We start from the raw sequence: 21,398 nt of genomic DNA, 5'->3' as shown, positions 1-21,398 counted from the left end.
CGGATAACATGGAATAGCATTGGAACAGCCCTCTGGCTTCAATAAAGAAATAGAATACACGACCATTGGTCCAGAAAGAACGATCCCGAAAGCCCGACAAAAACAAACACCCAGGTCTATAAACTCCAAGATGCAAGAAAAACAAGACTTTTGGAACACATCAAATGCAAAACGAGAGCGGATCTCAACCCGACCCCGAGGGGCTGGGGCTGGTGGAAACACACCCCTACTCCGTAGAGCAACCTGTATATGCCGGCAGATGCAGAAGTCCCTTTTGGGAAGTTAGTCACTCGCAAGGAGGCTTCGGACTCGGTTTCGGCTCACCTATGCTTTGGCATTGTGGCATGCATTGCAGCGACAATGGCCACAAATCTTGCAGCGCCAGATCGCCACAAAGGGTCCAGAGTTGCAGTCTGAGCACCGCCAGGTCAGGATGTTGCCGTTGGTAGCCTGGACAATGGCAAAGACGTGACCGGAACACTGGTTGGCCATGATGAAGGTGAAAGAGGTGAAAAATGGGAGATCACACTGCTGTCATGTCAGTATATCCGGGAGGCTCTAGTCCCGGGACTCTGTCACGTACCAGGACCCGAGGATGTGGAAGATAGTGTCGATCACCGGAGGTGAGATCCAAGCTCCTAGATTGGCAAGGGAAGATGGAGGATGAAGAAGATGAAGGAGAGAGATGGAGATGGAGATGGAGATGGAGATAGAATCAAAGTCAATTGAAAGCAAGGCGTGTCGAGGATAGAAAGTCAATTGAGAGAGTCTGGATCTAGAAAAACCAGGACGACGAGGCCATTATATACTCTCGCTCTCTCTCTCTCTCTCTTTCTCTCTCTCTCGATCTCAGAACACGGTGAGCAATCCCAATTACCAGTCAATGTCTCAACAGCCGACAGACCCTGCAAGAATCCGTATGATGCAGGTATCCGAGAATAAATGAGGTCCTCATGGGAAAAGTAGAATTAAAGAAATTAAGACGGCCGATCTACCGAAAAGCTCATCTTGCATGGAACCACCGACGCCAGGCAGATCCCAGTTCGAGGAAGAGATTTAGTCTCGATCGGTCATCGGAGGACGCTGATTGGGGAGGACCGATTGATTCAGCTGGGGAAAGCCGGAAGGGAGCCGAAGAGGGACAAGGGAAGAAAGTCATTGGAGCAGGGAAGATGTATAGATCAAGTAGCCCTAAGCAGATGGAGCTAAGTCCAGCGAAAGAATAAATCGTAATTCCCGAATACGTGGAAGATCGGGGCTTTGCATCCCAGCGATTTGGGTCGAAGGTTGGTTTCTTTTTCTGTTTATATGTCATTTTGTTTCTTTTTTGACGGAAATTCGGCTCGATTGGATTCGATTTGGATTTCTCTATCCAATTCATTCGATCTGGACTCAATCATCGCCTCGCTATCTATCTATTCAGCCCCTGACCCGTAGACCTGTAGTTGATACATCAACTGAAGACGCTTGGGCCGAGATCCACACGGGAATGTCACTATTGTCCCTTGTCCCCATCGGACTTTGCCTTAAAAAGTACCCAAATAACAATCCTCAAAAGTACCGGATCTCAAAATTCTCTCGATCGGAACTCGACCCCCGCTGCATTAGTGCGGCGGCGCTTGCACGGCCCAATTGCTTATTGAATAGCCGCAGAATGGAATTGTGGAATTGTCGATTAGTCGCTCTCTCACATTTACCCCTGTCTCTACTTCGGATGGTGAGAAGCCAAGACTCTGCAACGACTGGATGGGGCAGTTCCAACAAGAAACACCTCCCCCCCCCGGGTGGTACGCAACGTAGACGGGAACAGGGCCAATCTCGGAGAGAGAGACACCTCTTCCGACGGGCTATGAATACATATATTTTCTGTACTTTCCAAGTCCACCTGTCACACCGAAAGATTGCAATTACGACCAAGGGCTCGTTGCTACAGGAGACCGCAGCGCTAGAGCCAGTCCTGCGAAGTATATCTCCACCGGTCTATAACACACCGACACTTGGACACCACGATCACTGGACCGCGACCGAATGGCAAACTTGCTTCGAGAAGCAATCATGCAATACTTCGCGGCCGACTGCATATGGGAAGATATCGGGTCGGGGCTTGCCACTCGGGAAGTGGTTACGGGGTTGGATATGGATGGATATGAATCGGAAAGTGGACATGAATCAAATTGTTTGCTATCGAATTACGTATGTTTGAGATCAACTCTTGCACCACTTCCACGGCCAGGGCCACTCGTCTTGAAAGAACTGGGGAAGGGGTGACACCTCCATGTTGGATGCGTCCGAGGAGATCACAACATGAAGAAAGAAGAAGACCCAAAGTTTGCTCTGCCAACGCTCCGTTAAGAACACCTTGTGGGTTACAAGATGCCCCTGCAGTACCCGAGTGGACTGCATCGCTGGGGGGTGAAAAGGGGATTGTGATATCACTGCTACGCAAGGGAAGGGGATGATCGAACAGGTTCATTTCCGCAATAGGTATCATGTCATCAACGGGTTGCAGGGGAACCCTGCGCATCAATATGCAAAAACGCCGTCCTAGATATAGTTCGTGCATCGTAACTGCCATCTGCCTCATCAGTCGTTAAGGTGGAAGAGGGCCGAGACGCTGCTCGTTGTTAGTGGATGGTCACGCGACACAGCCGGTGGTAACAAACCTTTCGCCGTAATGGTGCCTCCGGATGCTCTCTGCCAATAGGCTGGACACATCAATCACAATCAGCTTCTTGGATCGCCGCAGCATCAACGGTGAGATTGGGAAGGTGTTGGTCACGACGATGTGGTCAATGGACGGGCAGGCCTCCATCTGGTCCAGTGACTCTTCGGTGAAGAGTCCGTGAGTAGCAATACAGTAGACCTTGCTGGCACCACCACGCTTCACAACAGTCTCGGCAGCGGCAATCCACGACCCACTCTTGTCGATCATGTCATCGACAACAAAAACGGATCGGTCGCGGACCTCGCCGACCAGCGTGATGGTCCTCTCGTCGGCGTGTCCACCGCAGACACTAGCTTCGTCATCAGACTCCACTGCGTCAAAGGAGCCACCGAGTGCATGATCAGGAGCCTGCGACGAGGCGTTGGAAATCATCGAGTTGAACATGGCATCCGGGACGACCTCTTCGTGGTTGCTGCCTGCCCCCGGCGTGGTGCCACCGGAATGTGAGTCTTCATTGGAGCGATAGTCATCGTCAACCAATTGGCCTTGCACCAGACGCCCAGTGATGACCTCCCGGACACGCAAATCCGTGTACTCATAGGCTGCTTCCAGCTCCGATGGGCGGCGAGCTGCAGGTGGGGTCTCGGGTCGCAGGAGCTGCTCCTGAGGAGGAGTGACCGGCTCCGGCTCTTCTGGAATAGGGGGAGTGGCAGGGGTTCTGAGAGATTTGTGCAAGTGCAGCTCAAAAGGCTGTGGGTCCTTGGTCGCGCGAGGATCTTCATCCCTGGCATCGAAGAAGACTGTGCTGTCAGACATGGTGGCCACAGGGACCTTCGGCCGACGACGATCTGTCGTCACGATTCCGAAATTGAGCTTGAGAGTATCGGCCAGCGATGTTACTCGCTTGGTACCGCCTGCATTCTTGCTCACCACGACGGCGTCTTTCCAGCCAGTGACATTCATCCGGATCCAGCGCGCAATGAACGGTTCGGCAAAGAGGTTGTCGACCGGCTTTCCGAAGAACCCTTGCATCTGGGATGCCTAGGAGCCCATCAATATCCAAAGTATCAAACTGATCATCGCATAGAGACATACGTGCAGGTCCATGGTAATCACATGGTCCACGCCGGCGATCGTGAGGAGATTGGCGAGCATGCGGGCCGTGATGGCACCGCGATGACTCTTCTTCTTAGATTGGCGCGAATAGGGGAAATATCTCGTCTGCGTCAGCAATCACTGTATTTGGAAAGTCAGACAGGACGGGCAGCATACGGCACGACCGCTGGACACAAGTTAGTCTCAGAGCTTTCCAACCTCGGGTCGACGACGACATACCTGTAATCGACTTGGCTGAGCCACCCTTGCACGCTGAAATCATAATCAGGAGCTCCATTACACTGTCATTAATCTTCTCACTGCCACTTTGGACGATGTAGACATCCTGGTTCCGCACTGAGGTACCGATGTTCACACTGGTCTCGCCATTGGCGAACTTTCCCAAGTTAGCTTTAGCAGGCACAGTGCCTAACCTCTCGCAGATAGTATCTGCGAGGGCGGGGTGGGAATTCCCCGAAAAGATCTGGACACCACGCATTGTTGAGGTGAAGAAGAGAAAGGTGAAGGAAGTGAAAAGTTCGGGAAGAGAAAAGTTCACTAGCGGGGATGGTTCACACCGCCCGCCGTACATGGGGGGCATCGACGCCTGATCGTTGCATCATCCTCCCATCATCCCACCATGTCCAAGTTCCCAGAAGTCCAGGGTGGTGGCTCATTGATCTTGGCCTGGCAGATTAGAGACAAGCATGTGTTAGTAGTTGGTGGCGGGGAGGTATCTATCCCAGTGATGTTGATCTCGGAGCTATGACTGATCTATATATTCTGCTAGGTTGCTGCAGGACGTATCCTGCATGCCCTCAATGCCGATGCACGGGTGACAGTCGTTTGTCCAGCTGCCGGGCTCAACGAGGAAGTCGCATTCCGAGTGTCTGAGAAGCAAGTCTCACACGTCGACCGTAATTTCCAACCCAGCGACCTCGATGATGCCGATATGGTGCTTTGCGCCATTGACGACCCGGAAGCTTCAACACAGGTCTGGAAACTGTGCAAGGAAAGGCGAATCGCAGCAAACATTGCCGATGTCCCACCGGAGTGCGATTTCTACTTTGGCAGTGTCCATCGTGATGGTCCATTGCAGGTGATGGTCAGCACCAACGGAAACGGCCCCAAGCTGGCCAGCATCGTGCGCAAGAAGATCGCCGAGACTTTGCCGGGGAACATGGGTGCAGCAATTGAGAATGTGGGAAAGCTCCGGAAGAAACTCCGTGAAGTAGCCCCCAACCCGGATCAAGGGCCCAAGAGAATGAAATGGTAGGTCACATCTTCTGTCTGTCCGAGCTACGTTCTAACCTATTACAGGATGTCCGGCGTGTGCGAACAATGGAGCTTGGAACAGCTCGTAGAGATGACCGAGCGCGATATGGACAGTGTACTCTCCTACTACGAGTCGGGCAAGGTCCCCACGTTCCAGGAAGTCCAGAAGTGAAATGAAATCAAATTAACAAAATTTTTGTCTTATCAATACAGCTATGCATCTCTAAAAGTAGAAAGATCAAAAATGTGTAAAAGGCCCGAAAAGCCGGGTTATAAGAACGCCAAAGACAAGACCGCGAGGATATCCAAGAATAGTACACAAAATCAGGCCTGGCTGTCACGACGCGACGCCTTCTGGGAAACGGAGCTCCGCGGGCTGATCGGGGCATCCAAGGGATTTGGCGGAGCAACGCCTAGTCGGACCTCGCCGATGCGGCGCAGGAGGGACTGGAGAGCGACGCGGATCTCCGGGTTGAGGTCACGGCTCAACAACTCAACTCCGAGTGGGTAGAAGGTCTCAATGTGTTTGTCAAAGTCCACTTGCGGGAAGTTGGTGTATCCGTCAATAACATCCACCACCACAGGACGCCAGGCGACGATGTTGCGGTGTTGGGTGTCTTCTTCCAAACGAACGAAGCTGCGAATGATATCTGCACAAAGACTGGAAAGAGATTAGCGATGAAGATAAGCGTAATCGAAGAATAACATACGGAATGAGTGCAGCCTCGGTTTCGGGGCGACTGCTCTGTCTCTCCTCTCGCTCGTCGTGGTACATGCGGAAGAGAATATGCACGTAAGTGGAGGCACTACCGCTCTCCTGCTTCAACAAGTTGGGGGGTTGCTTCATGAAGCCCTGGCGCCAAAGCTGCATCCGCAAGTCCTTGTCCTCGTTGAATTTCTTAGCAAACTGATAACTCTTCTTCAGCAGGCCCATGAGTCGGAGAAGCTCTCCACTGGGGATCTTTGCATAAACATTCTCGTTCGAGAACAATTCATGAACCGTTTCAATCATGAGCAACTGCAGAACACAGTTGGTGATGATGCGGTTGAAGTACCGGCGTCGTGCAGCAGTGACAGCTGCAGGCTGTTGCTGGTCTGATTGAGGTCGGTAATCCTCCAATTCGGCACGGGCCTCACTCTGTACAGGGGGATCTCCGTTTTCTTGAAGAGAGCTTGTACTTTGCGATCCATTAGCCTGCAGTGCTTCAGGCATATCCTCGCCTGTGGCTGCAGCCGCAGAGGCAGCATCGGGTGTGTGGACCGCATCCCCATTCACAGCATCCGCCGGCTTTGACATGGAGACTGCAGCAGTGAACAGTTCATATGCAGTCGTTTTGCTGAAAAGCTCAACGAAAGCTCCAACAATCTGGGACCAGTGCTCCTGCTGGAATTTGGCGACATTCTGCAGAATCAACTGTTGAAGGCAGTTACTGCCAATGCGTGCAATCGTGTCGTTTTCTTGACAAATGCAGAGGGTCAAAAGTTCCAAGAAGCGACTCAGCATGTATTCCAACGCATCAAAATAATGAGTGAAGAGGGTGATCATGTTTCGCAGCGCCTGAATCATTGTAGTGGAGAGCCACACCGAAAGATCCTCGTGGTTTGGAACCTTGGACATTTCGGACTTGGACTGCAAGACCACAAAGATTGGGCAAAGCAACTGTCTCCAGAGAACATCCCAGAAGTCCCTTGGGAAGTTACCACCATGTCGGATCAAGGTATCGAAGAGGTATGTGAGTGCTCGGGAGCGGACCTCGAGGTCATCACCCGTCATAAGCACATCCTGGAATGCAATCAGGATAGGGTACCAGAACTGCTCCTCTTGAGATTGACGAGTAAGTTGCTTGGCAAGGTTGGTGCCATTGTCCTGGAAAGTGGCCGCAGATGCGGCATCACGGTGGGACAAGGGGCATTCGGGGGTTCGCAACATCTTGGTGACGGTTGACTTCAATGTCTCAATTGCCTGCAAGGATTTCTTCTGGAACTTGGAGTTCTTCGAGAATTCAGTGAGACAAACAATGAGGTCTGCAAAGGCGCCTTGAGTGATCACAACTCCAAATCGTGTGTTGTAGACCTGAGTGACATGATCAAAGGCCATGTTGACAATTCCCTCATAGGGTTCCCGAGCGGCCACGGTAAAAACACCAAACATGGTCTTCCAGCCAGAACGAATGTTGTCTCCACGAGCCTGGATCATCTGAATCAGACACCGCAGAATCATGTCCTTGACAGCAGCAGTAGTGCTATTTGCCATCACATGCTCAAAGGGCTTGAGGAAGTCCTTCTGGAACTTGAAACCAGGCAACTCCTCAATCTCCATGAAACGCATGGAAAGTTGTCGGAGGGAGTCCAATGCAAAGAAGACAACAGTGGTATTTGAGTGACAACCGACTTGGTTGAAGTGTTGACCCAGCACCTCCCAGATCTTGGACCACTCGATCCTGACACGAGTCATGTTGTAGTAACTGATTTCAACCAGCTTCTGCAAACTATAGGTTCGAGGCGAATCAGTGTGACCGGAAGATTGGATCTCTTGCCAGCTGACTTCACTCAACGCCCTAACGAACTCAATGATGGCCTCGTGTGAAAGATTGGCGGTGTTGGTGAAAATACGGTCCACCCCACGGATCATATCTGCTGAACGACTTTCCATGGCGATCTCTGGACGGAAAGCAGCCGGCCCGTTGATAGAGCGCGGGCGAGCACGCCTGGTACTTTGCATCGATCTGCGAGAAACGTCCGCCGATGAAGGTACTCGTGAAACATCAGGCAACGATCCCTCATCAACACCATCGCTCAGAAGCTGAAGACGGTCAAGCTGACTGACACAAGTCAGGACATCCCGCCATGAGCCCTGAAGGTGGTTGCCCTCGGTAAGAGCGACGTCGAGCAAGGCCTTCAGAGCCTCGAAGTTCTTCGGCATCATCTCCCTTACGTTACCAAGGTTGGTGAACTTTGCCAATGCAGTCACGAATGCAACACGAGGAGTCTCCAGATCGAAGGCGCAGCTGATCCGAATAGACAGCTTGAGTCCCTCCATACAGAGTCGGATGGTTTTGATGTTTTGAGTGTCCTGCATTGGTGCAGACAATCCAGACAGGAAAGACATCCAGGTGACGTTGAACATTGACCCAACGTGGCGCTCTGAGGTTGCAGGAATGAAGCGCGAGAGCGCATCTTTGACAGCTGTCTTGCGCTGGGCTCGAATAAGGGAGCGGTAAAGCTGTTCCGTCTTGTTGGCCATCTCTTCCGAAGCCTGAGAGTACTTTTCGCCTTGGATGTCCCGTCCAACAGTAGCAAACACCTGTCCAGCTCTTGTGGCAAGGCCAGTAGGAGCGGCAGGCTGTGCACTGAGGTTGGCAGCATGCTCCTGCTCCGTGTCAAGGACAATTTCGTTGCTTCCAATCTCTTCATAGATAGCGCCGAGATAGTCGGCAGGCAAGTCCTGGTTGTCGTTGATACCACGGTTGTTCTTGATAAAGTCCTCCTTTGTCATACGACGGCCCTTCATCTTTGAACTGTGCTGATCAGTATTGAGCAGAATTACGGAGTATGCCAGAACGTAGGCGGTGTCAGCATTGGCGAACGCATTGGGGTTTTGAGTGGTGTAGCGCTCGGCAAACTTCAGCATAAACCGATCAATTTTTTGGGCTTCACCAGGCAGGCGGAAATGCTGCAAGAAGGAGCGCAGGGAGTCGACGAAACGGCGCTTCGTAAACTCCATCAGGTCAACAAATGCATGCATAATGGCAATGTTTTCTGGCTCTCCTTCGCCTAAATACTCTCCCAACATGGCCTTGTCGATACGATCATTGCGGAGCATGAAGCCAGCAATATCTTCAGGCGACTCCGAACGGATGAAACCTTCTTGGAGGAAGGCTTTGATTCCGCGCTTCGGCTTGAAATTGAATTGTTGAATAGCATTCGTGAGAGCAATCTTGCGCTGCTTGACCTTTTCAATCTGGTTCGGGTCATCCTCAGGCAGAGGCGTGGACCGTCCAGTTCCGCCTTCATGAGTTTCAGGGCGTGGTGAAATAAGGATGCTTGTGTCCAATGACTCGCGGGAGTTGTCAATCGACCTAGAGGGAATAGCCGCCTCGGGTTGCTCGTCCAGTCGCTGGGCAGCCCAATTGTCTAGCGATCGTAGCATCTCAACAAGGCACTCAATAGCCTGTTGCTTCAAACCGTACTCCGGAGGGATATGAGGCATCGGAGATGGAGGAGTAGGCACGATGTGTGCACTTGTCAAGGAAAGGGGAAGAGTGCCTCGGTGATGCCAGTCAGAGCCAATACTTGTCATTTTAACATGCTGCTCTTGGTACTGCTGTTGCTGAGAAGCTGACGTGACAACAGGCACGCTTGCATACCGGGAGAGTTGTTCAATGATACTATACAAGTTAGTTGAGGTAGAGCAGGGTCGACTTTTAAAACACATACTTCTGGAAGATATTCTCCAAAGCAGTCCGGTCACAATCATAGTTGAGATAAATTTCAACCAAAGCCCGTGGATCCCCACCTAGCCTCTCTAGTACTTCCATGAAGTATTGCTTTTGGAACGCAGGGGCAGCTCGTTTCTCAAGAATGGCCAGGTAGATTTCTTTCAGGAATACCTCCAATTCCTTTTTCATCATGACTCTCATGTCCTTCAGCATCAGCCAGAAGATCTCGCAGCAAACTTTGAACACATGAGGCACAGCGCTGGCGCCATTGCGACTCAAACTGAGGCACAGATGAGGTCGCACGGCCAGAAGTAGTGTCATTCCATCCGTGCTGGAGGAGCTGTTCTTGATCGCAGCAAGAGGAGAAGTGAATGTTGCGGTGTGGTTGTTGATGAGGTAGTGGATGAGGTGCAGCGAAAGAAGCTTGGATCTCATGTTCTGAGATTTCACATCTTGTTGCTGCTCATGGGATAAAACCTTGTGGCTCAGCTTGCACAGAGCCCGGAAAACAAGGAAGGCGTCTTTGACATAGATCTCATCTACTTCGTCCTCGGCCGAGCTGTCATCATCCTTCTCTTCAGGGATGCCGGACATTGACCGCGTGGTTGATCGCTTAGCACGGGTGACTGTTGTGGGCGCATTATCGTTGACAGTGGTCACTTCTTTGGGTGATTCGAAGCTCTGCAGGGTGAGCTTTTCGGCAGTGGGTTCCTTGGTGACGGGTTGGTCTGCCACAGACACTGAAGCCGCCTCCGATGTCTGACCCACATCACTGGCCGAGGCATCAAGGGTTGAAGATGGCTTCTCTACCTCGCGGGTTCGGAGTTCTTTAAGGTCCAGTCGTACGCGCACGCGGTCAAAGACCGTGCTGACCATTTGTGTGAGCGATCCCTGGGCGATTTGCTGGTTTTGGCTGGATTTTGAGTAGATGAAAATGTTGTAAATCTGGCGGACGGCTTTCAGGAGACCAGCTCCATGGACCACAATCTTGTCGTTCAAGACTGCCGCCAGTAGCGATTTGATGATTTGCTGCTGAATCTCAACCGCGGTTGCTTCATTTTCGAAACAGTCGCAAATCGCATCAATAGCGCGTTCAATCAACGGTGGTTGGCCGGGAGTGGTTTCGTTCTCTGTCTCGGCGGAGGGGAATGCGAAATAGGAGTATGTGATCAGCTTTCCTATACAGTCCAACGCGGTGACCTGCAAGGGAATGCTCAGGGACTTGCTTGCCAAGTGAAGAGGGCGGAAAATGAGCTCCGGATCAATTGGCTGTCCATCGGTCTGTTTGATGTTGGTCAAAGCGACCTGTGTGGCTTCCTCCAATTTCTTGTCCCTCCGGGCGTCCCGCGAGGCAGCAATATTGTCCAGGGCCGTCACAATGAACACAGTAGAACTGACTGCACCTGACCGTTGCGTCATGAAGGTAGCCGTCGTGGACCGAGAGTCCGATCGCAACCGACTTTCCGCGACATTGTCGTCTTCCGGGGTTGGTTCCTGAATTTCAGGCGGGCTGTCTGTTTTGGGTTCCTGGTCGGTCTGTTCAGACTCATCCTTGGGTGGCACCTCTGGTTTCTCTTCATCCTGTTCTTCTGGCATTTCCTCGTTCTCTTCGGTAGGGGTGTCCAACGGGTCGGTCTGCTCGGGCAGTTTTGGCTCAGAATCTAGAGCTGTAGGAGATACATCTGGGGTCTCCACGGGTTTCTCGGGCATCTCAGATTGGGTCGGCTCGGGGCCGGATGCGACATCCGCCATGGTCAGGTAGACTCCGGGCGGAGCAATTTAATTAGATCAAAAACATCGAACGAGCAAATGTGGTGGAGCTGTACTTTGCACAACCGCAATGACATGTTACGGGGATGCGTGTCTTCTCCGAATCGGGACTGGTGCATGCTGAGCTAATCGGCTGACCTAAGATGCTGATCTAATAAGATGACTCAGTTATTATCTAATTTCCCTCTCTCGGAAAAGGCCGCTCACCGGTGAGAAACCTAAGGTACCTTAGCTCAACAGAAAAGTTCGTGATTTAGAGACATCTCCTTCCACCCCAACCCCATCCAATCTTGGCCCTCCACGTCCACATTGTGTCGGGTATCTCCAATTCTTTCATCTCAGCGTTGAGGGCCTTTATTTCTTTCATTTTATAATCGCGATAGTCTCAGGCACCATGGTTGCGTCAGCTGTCCGGATGCGCACCCCGAGCGCCATGTTCATGTCCAGAGGTGCCGCCGCTATGCGCCGGCCCCAGGTCTCCTACAAGTTCCAGGAGGTCATCCAGTATGTTTGCCTGTTAGTCGCTGGTCTTTTCTGATACTAATGGGCTGTTCGCGCGCAGGAACCAATTGCCTAGCATCTCCGCTCTTTCCCGCTACTATGCTTCCAAGTGTATGGACTATCTCCTCTGTCGGTCAACACCAATTCTAACATGATACTCTCACAGCCTTCCCTCCCCACACACTCATCAGCATGCCCGCCCTTTCGCCGACAATGACCGCGGGAAACATCGGTGTTTGGCAGAAGAAAGCCGGAGACGGCCTCCAGCCCGGTGATGTTTTGGTGGAGATTGAGACTGATAAGGCCCAGATGGACTTCGAGTTCCAGGATGAGGGTGTCCTCGCCAAGGTTCTGAAGGAGTCTGGTGAGAAGGATGTCGCTGTTGGCGCTGTAAGAAATTTCCCGGTTTTATCCGCGGGCATCAAACTGACTTTTGCCCCCCTTTAGCCCATTGCCGTCCTTGTTGAGGAGGGTGCTGATGTCTCTGCCTTCGAGTCCTTCACTCTGGCCGATGCCGGTGGTGACAAGCCTGCCCCTGCTGAGACAAAGGAGGAGCCCAAGAGCGAGTCTGCCGCCCCCGCCCCCGCCCCGGAGCAGCCCGCTGCGCAGGAGCCCGAGACTTCGGGTGAGAAGCTCCAGCCCGCTCTTGAGCGTGAGGCCAACATCAGCCCTGCTGCCAAGGCCCTCGCCCTTGAGAAGGGTGTCCCCATCAAGGGCCTCAAGGGTACTGGCCGTGGTGGTGTCATCACCAAGGAGGATATCGAGAAGTACAAGCCCGCCGCTTCCGCCGCCGCCGGTCCCGCCTACGAGGACATCCCCATCACCTCCATGCGCAAGACCATCGCCAACCGTCTGAAGCAGTCCATGGCCGAGAACCCCCACTACTTCGTCTCCACCACCCTGTCGGTCACCAAGCTCATGAAGCTCCGCCAGGCTCTGAACGCCTCCTCCGAGGGCAAGTTCAAGCTCTCCGTCAACGATTTCCTCGTCAAGGCCTGCGCCGTTGCCCTGCAGAAGGTTCCCCAGGTCAACTCCAGCTGGCAAGAGGTTGACGGCCAGACCGTCATCCGCCAGCACAAGACCGCTGATATCAGTGTCGCTGTTGCCACTCCCGTTGGTCTGATCACCCCCGTTGTCAAGAACGTCTCCGGTCTCGGTCTCTCCAGCATCTCCAACCAGATCAAGGACCTTGGCAAGCGTGCCCGCGACAACAAGCTCAAGCCCGAGGAGTACCAGGGTGGCACCTTCACCATCAGCAACATGGGCATGAACCCCGCCGTTGAGCGCTTCACTGCTGTCATCAACCCCCCGCAGGCCGGTATTCTGGCTGTTGGCACCACCCGCAAGGTTGCTATCCCTGTCGAGACTGAGGAGGGCACCGTCACCGAGTGGGATGACCAGATCATCGTCACCGGTAGCTTCGACCACAAGGTGGTTGACGGCGCCGTCGGTGGTGAATGGATTAAGGAGCTGAAGAAGGTCGTCGAGAACCCCCTGGAGCTTCTGCTGTAACAGCAAAGTCCCTTCCGACTCTCATCTTGTAATCTGTATTAAAACACTTTGCCTCCCCCATTAGACCACTACATAGGTCCTTTTTGTTTTTGATCTATTTAGCAGCTTTCAATCAATTTTTGTCCACTTCATATCATTGTTTTCGTATTGTCTTGGCTAGTGTGATGTTCCGGATGCGCCAACGTAGGTGGCTGACCCGGCAAACTAGATATAAGATGCTCCAAATGAGATAAGTATATCGGTAATGATCAACAGCCACTGCTCTGCAATAGACCATGTTAGTATATCTCAGTATAGACCAGTAAACATCATACAAAAAGAGTAAAGTCAACACGGGAAGAATCTACGGATCGAGAACCCTGGCAGTGGGCCCAGGTCATGACGTGATGTCACACCCCAAAAGGTATAAAACCTTCACTTTCCCCTCCCTTGTTTTCTTCATCCACGCTCTTGGTAGGTGATTTTGGTCTCTATTGTGTTTCAAGTGTTGACTGGATTACAGAACTACTATTATACACTCTGATCACTATGTCATACGCCGACGCTGCTGCCAAGGGCCCTAAGCAGGCCCCCGAGGATGTAAGTGCACAAATCCCTGAACCTCTGTCGCAACACTAACATCAAATTGCAGGCGTGAGTACACCTTTTTTTCTCCAAAAGGCCAAAGGTCCTTTGAGCTAACATCAACTGTAGTCGCGCTCCTTTCGTTGGAGGAGTCTACAAGGACGAATCCGAGAGCACAGCTTCTCTCATCGACGTCGACGGACCTCACGTGCAATCCGTGGACGCAGAGTTTCTCGAGCAAGATGTCCAGACTACTACCCAGGCTGAGCGGATAGAGCGTGAGGCCGAAGAGAAGGAGAAACAGCGCGCACGCGAGGATGCCGAGAAGAAGGCCAAGGCTCACAAAGCGAAGGCCAGTGGCATCCGTGGAAACACCAACAACCCCGTCTTCCTCGCCAACGCTGCTATTGCGACTCTCGTCGGTGCTGGTCTCGGCTTTGGTGCTTACCGTCAACACACCCAGGGCAAGCTGTCCTGGGAGCTCGTTGGACTGTCTGCTGGTGCTGTTGGTGTCTTTGGTGCCGTGGACTACCTCGTCAGCAAGTAAGTGCATTCGCTTTTTCAACATTAAGATTGGTCGTGAATGATGTTGCTAACATATATATATAGGTGGTTCTTGCAGAACAAGTTCCCCCCGAAATAGATGTGCGGCGTTCCATCTCTTTTCTGGTGTTGCCTGATTACTCTTTGTTTTGATATACCATCCCTGCTCTATTGCAATTTTGCATTCTGTTTTTTTTTTCTTTGGCGATAATGGAGTCGGACCGGCTTGACTGTATCAGTATCCTTGACGACAATACCATTTTTTCCACACTCCAGGGTTGTAAATTCTGTAGGTTCACTTGGCGTTAAAGTAAAATGAAAGATCATTGCAAATAGCAATTACCATGAGAAAAACATGGCACGCTACAGATATGCAAGATATGGAACGATGACATGCATCGTTCCTGGAAGCGGTGAACGACGTCAGAATGGCCCAAACAAGCCCATCTGGCCTCGCGCTGAGTTGGTTAAGCTCCCTCGGTGTTTCCCACACTAAATTAGCTCAAGGCTTTGTTGTCTTCCTTTGCTTTAGACAATACTTGGCCTTCCTCTACCACACCTCCCTTTGTGTACAAGAAACCCAACAACCTGATCTATACGTGGCATCCGCCGCATTGACACAATGGTACGCTACAGTCTGTCATTGATGATACCCATTACTGACACGGATAGAACTCGCTATTTAATTCTGCTCTCAAGCAGTCGTCCTCGATCCGCCGGGACCTGGACACTTTCTCACAGTCTCCTGCCACCTCCTCACCCGCATTACAAGGTGCGCTTCATCATCAGCTCTTCGCGAATCAACACTGACTAGAATCCCAGGCCAGCTTGCTGCCTCTCTGGCATCATTGTCCCGCACAGTCGATGACTATTCAGCTCTCTCCAAGAAGGAACTGATCCCCGAAAAACAACAAAAAGCCTTCGACCGAATCAAGAACTTCCGCGATGAGCTCGCAGACTACCGAACACAATTCGACCGACTTCGCAAAGAGCGCGAGGATGCAGTAAGACAACCCACATAATATCCACCCACAAGTCTAACAGCCCCAGCAATCGGTGACCAACCGCAACGAACTGCTCGGCCGTCGACCACACCACGCCGCAACACCCGAGAACCCCTACGCGCAGTCCTCCCTTCCACAAACCACTTCAGCATTCGCACCTACATCGTCAGGCCTTAGCTTCGGCGCCGGCCCGTCAGAATACAACCGCGAAACAAACGCTCTCCGCGAACAGTCCTTTTTCTCCAACACAAACACTCAGTTAGACGACTTCCTCGATCGAGGTCGTGCCGTCCTGGCTGACCTGGGCCAGCAGCGAGAGGTATTAAAGGGCACACAACGCCGGCTATATAGTGTCGCAAACACGCTGGGCGTAAGCGGAGACACAATTCGAATGGTGGAGCGACGTGCTCGGCAGGATAAGTGGATTTTCTGGGGTGGAGTGGTTGTCTTCTTTTTGTTCTGCTGGCTCGTGCTGCACTTTTTGCGTTGACCTGTCAAGCTATGTCACTTATATGGGAGGTTTCGAGTGCTGGTAGGTCTAGGGTAGGGTCTTGTATCTTGTATTCAGGTTCATCAGCGCCGGCGTTTGGTTTATTTCAATTATTGGCATTGTCAATTCGTAATATTTCATGTTAGTTGTAATTGTACATGTATATGTACCTGGCGCAACAAATGCGAACTTGGACCCTGTACCAATAGATGTACCTCGGTACTCTGAGTTGTCTCCATGTTTCCGTATACTATGGAATCTACGGACTCGACGGAAACGGATATATTGTCAAAATAGACAATTAAAGGCCAATTCTTCTTAGGAACACTTGCTACATGAGTTGTAGCTTTGAATGACTCTGTAGAACTCAATTGAGGTATTTAAGCACATGTACCTGCTATGTACCTGTACCTCTCCACATGCAATCCCGAGCTCGGGAGGAACCTACTCACACAGTCGTGTAGGATACATGTCAACTGCATATAACAGCAGAGAACAACAGAGAATAGCAAATGATATCGCAGTAAATGACCTGCATATCAATATCAAAACGAAGTAACTATGGCGACGTCAGCCGAACTCGGGAGCTCGGAAACTGTTGTGGAGCCCCAATCTCTTTCACCGGAATCTCCCTTTCCCCTTCTTCTTCTCTTCCACATATCTCATCATCGCAGTCATGTTCGCCGCTCGTCGTACCGTCAACCTCTTCCAGAAGCGTGCCTTCTCGGCCTCCGCTAGCAATGTACGTCTTCCAATCAATGCTACTTAACAGCTCTAACCTCTTGCGCAGGCCTCCAAGGTTGCCGTTCTCGGTGCCGCCGGCGGTATTGGCCAGCCTCTGTCCCTGCTCTTGAAGCTCAACCCCCGTGTTTCTGACCTCGCCCTTTACGATATCCGTGGTGGACCCGGTATGATGACATTTACCTCAATTTCAATCTATTTGCAATATCTGACTCTTGACAGGTGTCGCCGCTGATCTGAGCCACATCAACACCAACAGCACCGTCACTGGTTATAACCCCGATGCCAGCGGTCTCCGTGACTGCCTCGAGAACTCCGAGATCATCCTGATCCCCGCTGGTGTTCCCCGTAAGCCTGGCATGACCCGTGATGACCTTTTCAACACCAACGCCTCTATCGTCCGCGACCTCGCCAAGGCCGCCGCTGAGGCCGCCCCCAAGGCTCACGTCCTGGTCATTGCCAACCCCGTAAGTAGATCAGAGTGACTTTTTATCGACTTGTCTAACATCTATCAGGTCAACTCCACCGTCCCCATCGTCTCCGAGGTCTACAAGGCCCGCGGTGTCTACGACCCCAAGCGTCTCTTCGGTGTCACCACCCTTGATGTCGTCCGTGCCTCGCGCTTCATTTCCGAGGTCCAGAAGACCAACCCCTCCGGCGAGGCTGTCCCCGTTGTTGGTGGACACTCCGGTGTGACTATTGTTCCCCTGCTCTCGCAGTCCAACCACTCTTCCATCGCCGGCCAGGCCCGCGATGCTCTCGTCAACCGCATCCAGTTCGGTGGTGACGAGGTGGTCAAGGCCAAGGACGGTGCCGGTTCCGCCACCCTCTCCATGGCCATGGCTGGTGCCCGCTTCGCCGAGTCCCTCCTCCGCGCCGCCCAGGGCGAGAAGGGTGTCATCGAGCCCACCTTCATCGATTCCCCCCTGTACAAGGACCAGGGCATCGACTTCTTCGCCTCCAAGGTCGAGCTCGGCCCCAACGGTGTTGAGCAGATCCACCCCGTCGGCCAGGTCAACGAGTACGAGCAGAAGCTCCTCGATGCCTGCCTTGCTGACCTGAAGAAGAACATCCAGAAGGGTGTCGACTTCGTCAAGGCCAACCCTTAAAATGTTACAATGTACAACAAGCATCTGCCGTTATGCCGTTCTGATGGATGGATATGACATGTCTTACTAGATCGATAGCACTAATAACACTCGATCTACTTGATCTTAGCAATAGCTTCAGACGTAATACTATTTTCAAAACCCGGATCATGCATTGAATACCTAACACACCAGATTCGCAATGCAAAGAAAGAGAACCCGCAACTAACTATTCGAACCGAAAAGCAAAGTATCAACCTATTTCTGCACCAGTTCCAGATAGCACCTTACCAGCAATCATCAATCATCAAGTATAACTGCGCATAGCATCCAGGTATCCTGTTCCACCGCGTAAATCTTGATCAAATGTCTCGGCCACCTCTAGCACACGCTTGATATGTTCCATTGATAGAGGCGAGCTCTCGTTGACAGCCAGGGCCTGCGCAGTGCGGACCGAGTTTTTGATCTATATCAGTTAGCATCAGACGACTCAAGCACCATTCAGGGTAACAAAAAATACCTGACGACCATTCAACGTGTGTCTGGAAAGCATGTCATAGTCCTCCTCGCTAAATGATGCAATATGCACACCCTCGATGGCACGCACACGCTCCAGGAACATCTTCCAGATGCTACGCTTCGCCTTGGAAGTGAGATCACCATAACGCAGAGCAACATGGATACGCGACTGGAAGGCATCGTCGAAGGTTTCAACTCGGTTGGTAGTCAGGAAGAGAATACCCTGGAAGTACTCTAGCAGACGGAGGAAGATGCTAACGAGAGCATTGCGGTGGATATCATGAATAGTGCGCTTCTCAAGGAAGACATCAGCTTCATCGAGGAGAAGCACAGCACCCCAGGAATGAGCAATATCCAGAATCTTGTTCAGCTCAGCCTCCAGAGTCCGCGAGTCTGTGCCCAGCTCACCGGCACTGACCATGTACAGCGGGCGACGCAGTAACTCGGCAATGCCCTCTGCTGTAAGTGTCTTACCTGTTCCCGGGGGACCATGCAGCACAGCAACCAGACCCTTGCCCTTACCCTGGATAACATCGTCGATGTTCTCCGCAGCATGGAAGGTATGCGACTCGACCAAAGCCTTCACAATAGACTTCTGGTTCGTCGGCAGAACAAGCGAGCCAAAGGCCTCCTTATCCCACTCGATATCACTGATGCCCGAGATGGTAAACTCAAGCCAGAGCTTCTCGCTAAACGCAAAGCCCAAAACAACCGGGCTAGCAACAAGCAGCTCTTCCTCAGTGAACTCGCGCGGCTTAGGATCAGCAGCATCACCCTCAAGCCGATCCATCTTCTCCCTCTGAATTTCATTTCCACTCTCATCAACCTCCACCTCAACCACACGCGGGCAACCCTCCTCATCCTCAACGACCTTGTACACCGTCTTGGGTGTGTCAGATGCACCGCCATGCTCGGAGTCCGAGTCAGACCCGCCACAGCAACACCCGTCACTATCATCATCTTCCCCACCACTGAACCCAGCCTCAGACGGATCTATTAGATCCGGATCCTTGGGACGAACCGTGCTGATGGGGTAATTGGGATTAATACGACGATGAATAGCAGGATCGATCATAACCCGCCCATTGATATTAACCTTGATCACGAACGAGCGCTTCTTCTTATAAAAGGCCATACCCTTATGGAAGCGGTAGTTCATGCCACGCAGCGCAACAAAGCGCTTACCACGCTCGATCAGACGGGAACGCAGGGCCTCGGCGTCACGGTGGTATTGCAGCGGGTAGCAAGCCAGACTGGTGATCTTGCGAGCGCCCTTGAACGAGTCAACTTCAGCAGACATGCTTCCGAAACCGTAGTCTTTGCCGTCGTATTCCAGGTAGCGGCCTTCGACGCTGTACCAATGGCCCTTCATGAAAGACGATTCCTTGATAGCGTACTCGATCTTGAAGGCGCGTGGTTCGTCTGGGTTACTGTAGGTCGGGGTGTAGGCGATGGTGTTTGGCTTGAAGAGTGCCCACAGGAGATCAAAGGTAATGGTGTTTGCCTCGAGGAGGGGGTAGAGGGTTTTCTTGGTATCGGCATAGTCGGTGTCGAGGTATTTGATGAGGACCTTAAGATGGGCAGCTTTGAGGGCGGCGGCCTTGCGAGCTTTCTTTTTCTTTTCGCTGCGCGACTGTTTCTTCTGGTCCTTCATGTATTGGCGTGTTTCCTCCAGGTAGAGGAAGAGCATGTTGGGGTCAACCACGGCGGGCTCTTGTACCAAGCTGACGCCCTTGACGCCGTCCATGACTTTGGCCAGGGCATCGCGGAGGTGCTTGCTCTTGATGTCGACCACTGTTTCCAGGTATTTATTTTCCCAGTTGAACTTGCGACGTACGGTGAAGATGTATTGGTCCCATTCGTCGGCATCAGGGTCGTCCACCGTTTCGGTCAGCTTATACTTGTGGATGGTGGTGTCCCATACTAGCAAAGGTTAGCAAGATACAATAGACAAAGAATCAAGGACTCACGTTGATCAACACGCTTGAAAGCAACCTTGGAGGCAGGCTTCTTTTTCTTAGAGCGCTTCTCTCTCTTCTCACTCAGAGGATCACTGGCCGTGAGATCGTCGGAGGTCTGATCGCGGAGCTTCTTAGCGCGCTTCTTTAGCTTCAGCCTGGTCACCAGTTTGCGGAGAGCCTTTTCATCCAACGAATCATCCGACTTCTCCGAACTGTCCGAGTCAGACTCAGAAGAGGAATCCGAAGAGGAATCCGTATCCGAGGCTGCAGCCTTACGCGACCGTTGCTTTCTCCTCTTACGGCGCTTCTTATCCTTTAGCACACGCTTGGTCCGTGCCTTTGCTCGTATACGGTGCCGCTTGCGCTTGTCCGTGTTAGACTCGCTCGTAGACTCCGAGTCAGCATCGTCCGTATCTGCGTCACTGTCAGAGTTGGAAGATGAGGAGGACGAGGAGCTGTCGCTCGAATCGGCCTTTTTGGCCCTCTTCTTGCGTTTCTTCTTTTTGTCGTGTTTCTGGCAGACGAGCTTGGGGGCTGTCTCAGCTGCGGGGGCAACCGCTGGGTCTTTGGCTGGGACCTCTTTCACGGCGACTTCTGGTTGGGCTGAGCCGTTGAGGTTTTCGGTAGAGGGATCAACCTCATCCTTGGCCTCAGCTGGGATGGTTGGTTCTGCCATCAAAATTACAGCTGCAAGAGTTGGAGAAGTTGGAGAATAATGGAATGTAAGGTATCAGAAGAGACTAAATAAAAAGACTGAGACTTGACTGAGACTGGAAGTGAACCAGAGGCAGACACAGAGACAGGGAGAGAGAGAGAGAGAGAGAGTAAAGAACAGAAAGGTAGAGACAAAAGCAGAAATGAAACAGAGCAGAGTCTGGAAGACCAGAGAAAAGAGAGAAAGAGAATGACTCTGTGGGTGAGACGCATTTTATGTACGCAGGCATCACGCTGCAGCCTCAACACCAATCAGTCGGCCCCACGATGTATGCGCTGGCCCTTTATTATTAGTTACCTCTTTCTGCCCCGTGGACATCCTGGATGGATTTGGAGCATATTCTTTGTTTTCTCAGTCTTCCATATGCGTTATTCAATAATGCGGCTCTGAGCTTCTTCCAGTTTGGGCACCCTGTTAAGCGCCGAAAGCTGAGCTGTCGTTCTATGCGAGGTGGCTGCCTTGGCTTTCTAGTCTGAGCAAAACATGAGTTGTTTTTGCATTAGTATGTACAGATAT

At 52.0% G+C, this 21,398-nt stretch overlaps 9 protein-coding genes across 9 annotated transcripts; 5 read left to right on the top strand and 4 right to left on the bottom strand.

Annotated features, from left to right (window-relative positions):
• Positions 1-244: 244 nt before the first annotated feature.
• N7508_000914 (uncharacterized protein) lies at positions 245-496 on the bottom strand. Its single transcript, XM_058458999.1, has 2 exons — positions 325-496; positions 245-271 (listed from the first exon to the last, which is right to left on the bottom strand). The coding sequence occupies exon 1, from the start codon at positions 490-492 to the stop codon at positions 325-327; it is 168 nt and encodes a 55-aa protein (XP_058325221.1). The 5' UTR covers positions 493-496; the 3' UTR covers positions 245-271.
• Positions 497-2,583: 2,087 nt separating this feature from the next.
• N7508_000913 (ribose phosphate diphosphokinase subunit PRS1) lies at positions 2,584-4,259 on the bottom strand (the record flags this gene model as incomplete). Its single annotated transcript, XM_058458998.1, has 5 exons — positions 2,584-2,614; positions 2,664-3,706; positions 3,761-3,881; positions 3,938-3,947; positions 4,001-4,259. The coding sequence occupies 5 exons, from the start codon at positions 4,257-4,259 to the stop codon at positions 2,584-2,586; spliced, it is 1,464 nt and encodes a 487-aa protein (XP_058325220.1).
• Positions 4,260-4,400: 141 nt separating this feature from the next.
• Positions 4,401-5,207, top strand: N7508_000912 (bifunctional precorrin-2 dehydrogenase/sirohydrochlorin ferrochelatase MET8; the record flags this gene model as incomplete). The annotated part of the gene is made up of 3 exons (XM_058458997.1): positions 4,401-4,493; positions 4,551-5,032; positions 5,081-5,207. The coding sequence occupies 3 exons, from the start codon at positions 4,401-4,403 to the stop codon at positions 5,205-5,207; spliced, it is 702 nt and encodes a 233-aa protein (XP_058325219.1).
• Positions 5,208-5,359: 152 nt separating this feature from the next.
• N7508_000911 (Arf family guanine nucleotide exchange factor SEC7) lies at positions 5,360-11,226 on the bottom strand (the record flags this gene model as incomplete). Its single annotated transcript, XM_058458996.1, has 3 exons — positions 5,360-5,696; positions 5,746-9,423; positions 9,473-11,226. The coding sequence occupies 3 exons, from the start codon at positions 11,224-11,226 to the stop codon at positions 5,360-5,362; spliced, it is 5,769 nt and encodes a 1,922-aa protein (XP_058325218.1).
• Positions 11,227-11,638: 412 nt separating this feature from the next.
• Positions 11,639-13,257, top strand: N7508_000910 (putative pyruvate dehydrogenase complex, dihydrolipoamide acetyltransferase component; the record flags this gene model as incomplete). The annotated part of the gene is made up of 4 exons (XM_058458995.1): positions 11,639-11,748; positions 11,807-11,856; positions 11,912-12,135; positions 12,193-13,257. The coding sequence occupies 4 exons, from the start codon at positions 11,639-11,641 to the stop codon at positions 13,255-13,257; spliced, it is 1,449 nt and encodes a 482-aa protein (XP_058325217.1).
• A 528-nt stretch (positions 13,258-13,785) lies between these two features.
• On the top strand, positions 13,786-14,464 carry N7508_000909 (uncharacterized protein; the record flags this gene model as incomplete). Its single annotated transcript, XM_058458994.1, has 4 exons — positions 13,786-13,836; positions 13,889-13,890; positions 13,951-14,364; positions 14,431-14,464. 4 exons carry the CDS (start codon positions 13,786-13,788, stop codon positions 14,462-14,464), a joined length of 501 nt encoding a protein of 166 aa, XP_058325216.1.
• Positions 14,465-14,986: 522 nt separating this feature from the next.
• N7508_000908 (golgi SNAP receptor complex member 2 family protein) lies at positions 14,987-15,858 on the top strand (the record flags this gene model as incomplete). The annotated part of the gene is made up of 4 exons (XM_058458993.1): positions 14,987-14,989; positions 15,037-15,136; positions 15,187-15,368; positions 15,415-15,858. The coding sequence occupies 4 exons, from the start codon at positions 14,987-14,989 to the stop codon at positions 15,856-15,858; spliced, it is 729 nt and encodes a 242-aa protein (XP_058325215.1).
• Positions 15,859-16,534: 676 nt separating this feature from the next.
• On the top strand, positions 16,535-17,708 carry N7508_000907 (malate dehydrogenase; the record flags this gene model as incomplete). Its single annotated transcript, XM_058458992.1, has 4 exons — positions 16,535-16,600; positions 16,649-16,766; positions 16,822-17,066; positions 17,115-17,708. 4 exons carry the CDS (start codon positions 16,535-16,537, stop codon positions 17,706-17,708), a joined length of 1,023 nt encoding a protein of 340 aa, XP_058325214.1.
• A 286-nt stretch (positions 17,709-17,994) lies between these two features.
• On the bottom strand, positions 17,995-20,843 carry N7508_000906 (ATP-binding protein; the record flags this gene model as incomplete). The annotated part of the gene is made up of 3 exons (XM_058458991.1): positions 17,995-18,153; positions 18,208-20,129; positions 20,177-20,843. 3 exons carry the CDS (start codon positions 20,841-20,843, stop codon positions 17,995-17,997), a joined length of 2,748 nt encoding a protein of 915 aa, XP_058325213.1.
• Positions 20,844-21,398: the final 555 nt, after the last annotated feature.

This window comes from Penicillium antarcticum (genome assembly GCF_028974205.1).
Source record: "Penicillium antarcticum strain IBT 31339 chromosome Unknown utg000001l_segment0_segment0, whole genome shotgun sequence".
NCBI classification, from domain to species: Eukaryota; Fungi; Ascomycota; class Eurotiomycetes; order Eurotiales; family Aspergillaceae; genus Penicillium; species Penicillium antarcticum.
Note: the sequence above shows the minus strand (reverse complement) of the source record. Positions and strands in the feature narration are given on the sequence as shown.

Coding starts and splice junctions, on each gene's coding strand:
- N7508_000914 (XM_058458999.1), bottom strand. CDS start 492: ATGGCCAACCAGTGTTCCGGTCACGTCTTTGCCATTGTCCAGGCTACC.